The 8,396-nt window shown below is 35.7% G+C and overlaps 1 protein-coding gene across 1 annotated transcript in view; it reads left to right on the forward strand.

Annotated features, from left to right (window-relative positions):
• The window catches only part of LOC111455616 (partner of Y14 and mago-like), a 9,721-nt gene extending 3,526 nt beyond the window's left edge, over nucleotides 1-6,195 (forward strand). The window contains exons 4-5 of the mRNA XM_023097349.1: nucleotides 3,946-4,176; nucleotides 5,768-6,195. Coding sequence (XP_022953117.1) covers nucleotides 3,946-4,176; nucleotides 5,768-5,914 — 378 coding nt within the window. The 3' untranslated portion in view covers nucleotides 5,915-6,195. The remainder of the gene's footprint in view (nucleotides 1-3,945; nucleotides 4,177-5,767) is intronic.
• Nucleotides 6,196-8,396: the final 2,201 nt, after the last annotated feature.

Raw genomic sequence — 8,396 nt, forward strand, 5'->3', positions numbered from 1 at the left:
TTTTTTTTTTTTTTTTTTTTTTTCAAGTAGAGTTAGATGCGTAGTATTTCTCTATATATGGTTCACACATGCATGCATGAACCCACTGGGTAGACTCATGGACGTACCTCTTAAGGTCTAACTATAGACTAGCGCATGCTCACGTTCCTGAAAACCAATGAAAAGAAAAGAACGCATATTATGTAATGGAGTGTGCATCCATTCATAACATATTGGGTAGTAACCTGTGTTTGTGACATACAACATGCATGAGGTTTCGTAATCATGATACATGGTCATGATGCACATGATACTTTAGTACATTTCATGACATAATTTTCTTATGAGACATGCATACATGTAAATGACATATCATTCATACTTATTATACGTGGTTCCTCAAATGTCTCATAATGCATAACGTCATCGTAGTATCTTAACATCAATGAATCATAGACTAGAATTACATGCATCACAAACCGTTCATAAGCGTATTAGTAACATGTAAATAAGCCATAAGTTACGTGTTAATCATACATAGCATACAATTCGTCCAACCTAACTCGAAGGCCTTCAATTTTATGCTCACTTACATGTTGACCTAAGCAGAAATCACTGAATTTTCTGAGTCAATGTTAGTTTGATCCTGTTTGTCAAGGTCTAGTTCTGAAGCTGAGGTTTGGTTCATGGTTTGGGTTTGAAGTCGAGGTTTGTTAAGAGGTTCAATTTAGAAACTAACTCCAAACTTGCTTTCTCTCTTTTCTTTCTTTCTTTCTTTCTTCTTTTTTCTTCATTTCTTTCTTCTTCTTATTCTCCAAATTGGTGGCTAGAGAAAAAAAGGATGGTCTGCAGATGGAGAAATAAGGAGAGAGATGAGTTGGGATGATGGAAATGGTAGGTTTGGGAGGTTATTTATAAGAGAAAAGAGAAGAGAAAGTGGACGAAATGGAGGGAAGTGGAGGAAAAGGGGAAAGTAGAGAAAATGGGGGGAAGTGAAGGATGGAATACAAAAAGGGAAGAGAAAGTGAGGTGTGTGTATTTATATATTTACTATAACAGTATACACATCTAAAAAAAAAAAGTTCGTCCTTGAAAGTGCCTTAAACGAGGAATAACTCAAGGTACTTTTCCATCATTTCGTCCTTTTGTTTCTATGTTGCCTATGTTGGTGGTTTTGCTAAAGTACCTTGATGAATATTATATTATCTCTCTAGTGCGCAAGGTCTTTACTTCTCGGGCTAAAATAGTGTCATATCAATAGTCGTTTGATAACTATGGTTATAAGCAATTTCCATAAGTTGTAACTTGGAATTCAAACCGTTTATAATCTGAGGCCTTACTACTATTAAGACTGACATCCTTTACTTTCCCGAACTTTACCGAAGTAACATGAGTAAATTTGTGAATGAAGCCACCCACTACTCAAATGATGGTGTAACCTTTCACTATCTTAGGTAAGCCTAAAAGGAATTCTATGACACAACCTCCCATTCTCAACCAAGATTGCTTAAGGATTGTAATAAACCAACAAGCCATTGTCACATAACTTTCACTCGTTGATATCAAGTACTTATTAACCTACTGCAATATTTGTTCTTCCATTTTGTAATATGCCTCCACCCCTCGGAATGTTGAACCTCTTGGTACCATTTGGATTCACTAAATGGTGGTTTGGACATATCCTTTAACAACTCTTACTTGAGGAATAACCCTCTGGGTGCACAGTTCCCTTTAGGGTGAAACATCAACTACCCATTAGCAAGAATGAAAATCCATTTGACCTGCCACTCTTAAGAACTTAGCTAATCCAGAATTTACAAATTGTGCATAAATAACTAAGTGCAAGTTTCCTTTGCGAATATAAGGTAGAACACTACCTTTTCATGTTTCCTAGTTATTTCCCCATAGCATCATTAAAATTTACTAACCTTCTTATATCCTCTAGCATATCTTAATACTAGGGCCGAGGTCAATCAATTCTTTAACTTTAGAAAGCTCTACTCGCTGTTTTCATTTTCCTTTTAAATCATCTCGCCAAATCTATGAAACCTATGAATTTCTGTCACCATGCATGTCTAGGCCAACTACAAACTGTTTTTACTTTAACAAAGTTCATATGCTACATTCCTTAATATTTAATGTTTGAGAGAAATAACTTTGTCTAACCAAGAATCATACTTAGAAGGTTTGGTATTAAACATATGTAAGGCCCTTAAAACTGGTTTAAGGGCTCATCTTGTTGTTCTTTTTGTCTTTGATTATCTCCTATGATCAATATGAACACTAGTAAAAAACAAGTCTAGAAACCTCCTTGAAGCATTAATGAGTCCAAATGCATCATAGTAACTCATAACGATCATGCTCAAACTTAAAAGAAATCTTTGAAATATTGTCCTCCTTGACTCTTATACTTGGAAAAACATTTTTTTTTTCTCTCTTTGATTAGCTCCTATGATCAATACGAACACTACTAACAAAACAAGTCTAGAAACCTCCTTGAAGATCTGGTTCATGAGAATTACATAAGTTATGAAGCATTAATGAGTCCAAGTAGTAACTCATAACTATCATGCTCAAACTTGAAAGAAATCTTTGAAATATTGTCCTCCTTGACTCTTATACTTGAGAAAAACATTTGTTACAAACAAAGAAAACATGTTCTTCCTCACTATTTTAATAGTTTTTTTATAACCAATATGCCACTGCATGGGACAATTCTTGCATCCGAATGAATAAAACTAATGTGTTCTTTGGAAAACACCCAGGTCAGGGAAGCCCAAACCTAATCTTATGTGTCCGTAACTTGAGCTGCCTCAACTCTGCTAAACTATTCTATCTAGAGTCTTAAGAATTGGAAGCGGGTTCATGACTTAGGCTCTTTATTGAAATCAACCTCTCGTGTTGATACTAATGTTGGAAAATCTCAAATACTTAATTCAACCTTAATTCCAACGTTCCCATTTTCTTCAAGATAGACTCGCTTTATTTTTTCAACTAGATCAATCATTTAATTAATTCCATGTTACTTTGACTTCCAAGTCACATCCACTAAATCTTGCCAAAGCGTTCAACCATTGACTTCTATGTCCAAACAAGCTCAAAACTTCATTTGAATAATTTTTCTTATAATCCTAGTGAATAATCACAAACAAGAGGGCTATTTCCTCCAATTTCTTTGCAACACTTGCGAGGAGAGTTAACAATACTTTCCTTCACTAGTACTTCGTAAATATGGCAAGTAGTTTTACATGTGGGAAGTCTCGAAATGCTTGAAAAATCGTTTTTGGATGGGGAAATGGAGGAAATGGAGGAAATGGTGGAGTATGAAAGGGAAAAGAAGAGGTGGGGTGCATATCTATAATTTATTTTTTACTAAAACATATCTGTTTCTTATATATTTTCAATCATGGTTGTGAATATATTCACCCAATATCCATTGGGGGGCTAAGGTCACTTTTATCAAAATCTGCATGCTTTACCTTCAGAGTAGTTCATGTAGCTCGTGTAGCCTCAGTGACTAAAAGAGAGTTTTCTTCAAGAAGTCTATCTCAAATCTTTATTATGAATCAAGGTGGTAATGAAACGAAGTATTAAAAGGCTAAAAAGATACTAAAAGGAATTAACCAAGCGTATATCTAATTAACCATTAACCAAGCGTATATCTAATTAACCATTAACCAAGCGTATATCTAATTAACCATTAACCAAGCGTTAATCCTACTACATGAATAATTAATTAGAAGTATTGTATATGCATCTTTGGATTGAACCATATGCAACTAAACCTTGTTATTTTCAGAAAGACATCTTATAACTAGAAAATTTCGTGGGTTGAGTTTATATTTTTTATATTCTTTTCTATTGTACCAGTTTAGTACTTGACCATGCTTTAGAGTTTACCAAGAAACCATTTATTTAATTTCTAACGAACAACCATGTCTTTTCTTCACTGTCCTTTTTCTGCAGGCAGCTGATGAAAAGGATAAAGTTTTGGAACAAGTGGTTATTGGAGAGATCACTGAAGCAAAGGAATCATACGAAGATAATGGGTTGGAACCTGTCCAGTCATTAAGTTCCCAGATGAATGAACTTTCTGTTTCTACAAATCCGAAAATTGAAAACCCTTCTGAGCCAATTGATAATCTACAGTTTCCTTCCAATGACATCGATAAGAGAATTAGAGCAATTAAAAAAAAGGTGAAGACACATTTGCGTTGGAAGAATATTACAAATCATCTTTGCTTCAAAGTCTCATGAAAATTTGTCAATTCATTGCATGCATATATATTTTGACTTGAATTATATTAATTTTTTTTTAATATCTCGATTTCCTTATAAAGTGTGGTGTTAGGTTTAATAGTATGCACCTAAAGAACAGTTTTCATCACACTGCTAATTCTAGAACTAAAGGCATCTTGTTAGTATGGTTATGATCTAAACTTTGAACTACATTTTGCCCATGGGTGCTCCTTGCTGGTCTTGCATATTGTCTGGAGTAGATGTACATGATCAGAGTAAAGTTATGATATTAACTTTGAACAACATTTTTCCCATGGATACTCCTTTCTGGTCTTGCATATTGTCCGGAGTAGATGTACATGATCTAGTTAATTAAGTTATGATGTTAAAAAATTTGAGTTATATCAGATTTATGGTTTAAGTCCTAACTAGTTGTTTGTAAACTACATTAGCTAAGAATCTCATGTGCAGTCATCCACAATTGCCTTGATTTTGATTTCTTCACCTTACTTAGGAAGGCCAAAATCTCGTTGGTCAGGTCTTTTGCTTGGTTTGTTATTTTGGGGAGGATAAACATTAGACTTTATCCAAAGATCTTCTACAGTTTCGATAAGAAGATGTGAATCACGTGCTTTGGAGCTATCACTTTGACGTGAAACTTCGGAATAAATTTTTGGATATATTTGTTGTCCGTTTGGCTGGCTTGAGGATGCATGCATATGGTGTAGGAGGAGCTCATTAGTTGTTCTTTTTGCAATAGGGTTGGTATCTTTGACAGACGGTTTTCTTCATTATGTCTTCCTTACCTCATAGCTGAAGCCGACAAAAACTATCTTTGACACATCTTGATTTAGTCCAAACGCCCTTCTACTCCCTTCTACTCTAGATTCTCGCACCATCGCTCATCTCTCTCTAGCTATATTAGCTCCTAGCATTACAGAGAGAGCAGTGCAGTAAATATGTAACAGTCTAACTAATTACAGCCCGACTATGGATGTGTTTGGATTGGGGATAACTTTTCAGATGGTTCTTGTAGATGATTCTGTGGTGGTTTGTTGTTTCTGGAGATGCTGAAGTTAAGCTTTTGCTAAGCCGTTAAATGAAAAACTCTGATTCCTTTAAAAGAAAAGTGCTTCCTCTAAAAGCACGTTGTGTTTACATTTACACATGTACTTTTGTTTATGTAATCAAATGCCATGAAGAATCTGCAAAGTTCTTTTAAACCTTAAGGACACTCTCAGTCCCAGCATAGGTAGCATCTAGTGGAAGGATTCAAAAGCCTATAATGTTCTGTCTTGTTCACTTCTTCATAAACTATGTTATCTGGGAGTGGGGAGTGAGTGGGGAGTATTCTTACTTTATGCAAGTATAAGTTCAAGCAATTCATCTGTTCTTGCGAAATTAGTACTCATCTTGTAATGAATTATTGGTTGCACTTGACAGCTGAAGATTTGAGTTTCTTTTTCTTAAGATCTCTAAGTTTTGTTTAGTTTGTCTATGTGATACAACTCTTTGATCATTTTCTTTGCTCTCTTGTTTTGGTTTGCAGATTCGAATTGCAGAAGCTCAATTGCAGAAAACACCACTGCAAGATTTGAAGCCAGAGCAGATGAACAAGTTATCGAAACTCGAAAATTGGCGCTCCGAACTAATGCTTCTAGAAGAACAAAGGCTAAAACTAAATTCGTTGTCGTGAATCGGTGCAGTCAGAATTATTGTTCACTTCATTTATGCTTTATGATGAAGAGACCCAGAATTACTGAACCAAAAGCGTTTCGATTTGCACTTCTGAAAATCTAATCACCTGTAAAACTCCACCTTTAAATGTGTTGTGTAATTGCTTCCATTCAACTAGTTTTAGGAAGGGCTTGAACTGTAGATAGTTTTGAAGACATTGATTTTCTTTCGCCTCAACATGATTTTTTATGTGATCTCAAATCAAAATGACCAACGAACACTTCAGCTTCTCAAAGATTATATATATATATGAATTTTATTTTGAACCATTTTTACTAAGAGAAACGGTATTGTACTTGAGGCTACGGCTATGTGTTTTCACTCGAGTTTTTGGATTCTTTTTTTAGGAAGTGACCCTATGTGCCAACTACTAAGCCTTGTGTTGTCTTTTGTATCAATCGGGTTTATGAACTAGAGGTCTTGTTTGGAGACTCCTAACCATTCACACACAATAAGACCATGAACATGAAACTTGATGTGATCTTGACACGCGTGACCAGCTTTAAGGGAAATTCATGCCCCATATTCACTTTTTTGCCGGGCTTTGTGGTTTTATCGAACTTCAAGCGAAGTTTGTCTTTGCCAACCGAACATCATTTGTGTTGAATCTAAGCTTGTTTGCCCACACATGCTACCTGCGCGTGCATGTTTAATCATCTGCGACACACCAACTTGCCTTTACACTAGGCCAAGTCATTCGACTCGATTTTGCCCCTACTTGGGGCTAAGGTCTTTCATTGCAATGTCGCATCCAACATTATCTTGGTTCCCAATCAACATGACCCATATGTTTTGATGCTATCTCGAGCCATAGGATGTAGTTGGCCCTCGCAACTCACTCGGTTATGCCATCGAGAACGAACCCACGTGTAGTTCATCATCTTGACACTCCAAACATCCATCCATCTGGGTTCAATCGAGGCATTGACCCTCCTGTGCCCATGCATGTCATTTATGGATAGCATATCAGATAGTGGGTACAAAATCTAACCTCCGACACTCGAGCTAGGGAGCAATACCGGCACACTCGTGCAGCCAGGTACTGTCCTTGAAAGAAATTTCAAAGGGAGTTGCTCGAGACACTCGTCTCGAAACGCTTGTCCTCATTGTGACACACACAAAGTTGCCATATAGTAGCTTGCTTAGGCCGCAGGACTCAGTTGTGGTGGAGAGCTGACACCATGCCTCCCCCATAGTAAATTTTGAGGCATTTCTAAACTGGCGGGTCTAGACATGATTTTGGTGAACGGACATACGGTGTCGTTGAGCGTCCATTTAGTGTCTGATTGACATCAAATTTGGTGAGCTTTCATATTTCATATAGACGACTTGACTCTAGAACCGAATGCACAAATTTCCTTTCAAATCCCAACTTTCGAGGTTAAGGCCCGAGGCTTACTTGACCCTTCAACAAGCTTATCGGTGACGTTCATGTCTACTCATGATCTGTATCTTGCTTATGTCTCGTTTTATCTTCAATGCACACGTTATATGTTGTGTTGGATGTTGCATCTGTTGGGATTTATATTATAAAGCGTCGTAATTAATTATTTAATTTTTAATAATAATTTTTATTATTTTATTTACAATTTAATATTATCCATGGTATGAAAATCCATGGTTATTAATGTAATCTTGAACATTATGTGGTTGACATACAAGATAATCGTGTTCAAGTAATAACCTAAAGGGTTTATAGTATATGGATAAGGTTGGGTGCTTATCGTAGTAACACTATTGATACAACTCACTTTATAATCGTATCAAATATCAACTCACTTTATAATCGTTACAAATGATTTGATCTAAATTATTTATGTGGAGACATGTGAGTGGGGTATCCTATATAATGAGTTTATATAAGACTTGACCAAATAATATTTAATCTCTCTTTATCAATCTGTTAACTGATAAGATTAATATTTCACATGATTATCATATGCGACTCAATCTTAATTCTGAGAATTTTGAGTGAGTAGAGGGCTTATCCTTTAATTTACATGGGCGAGAATAACTCTTGTAGCCGATTCAATATGCTTACCATTTTGAGGACTTGGCCAAATAGGGAGTTGGAAACATAATATTATAAGATGAAATTCATTCATTTACATGTAAGAAAAAGTAGATGAGTTGTTCTTTAAGTAGTGATTTTAGGGTTTGAACAATGGGCCCCACCCTCTCATTGGCCCGAGAGGGACTTAGTTTATGATTGTATTATAAACAAATTGTTCATTAGAAAATCAGTGGTACTCAAGGTGAAAGATGTAATTACAGGAGTAAGACGAACTTTTGACCCACCTGTAATTATAAACGACTTGTGAAGGATCGACTTGCTTGTAATGATTATATCAACGAATATAACTTGTCCTATAATGCATAAGAGTGCAACTCTAGGTCAATAGTGGAGTGACCTATAGTTAATGAATAAAAATTGATCAATT

This window comes from Cucurbita moschata, unplaced genomic scaffold (genome assembly GCF_002738365.1).
Source record: "Cucurbita moschata cultivar Rifu unplaced genomic scaffold, Cmos_1.0 Cmo_Scf00017, whole genome shotgun sequence".
Classification (NCBI taxonomy): Eukaryota; Viridiplantae; Streptophyta; class Magnoliopsida; order Cucurbitales; family Cucurbitaceae; genus Cucurbita; species Cucurbita moschata.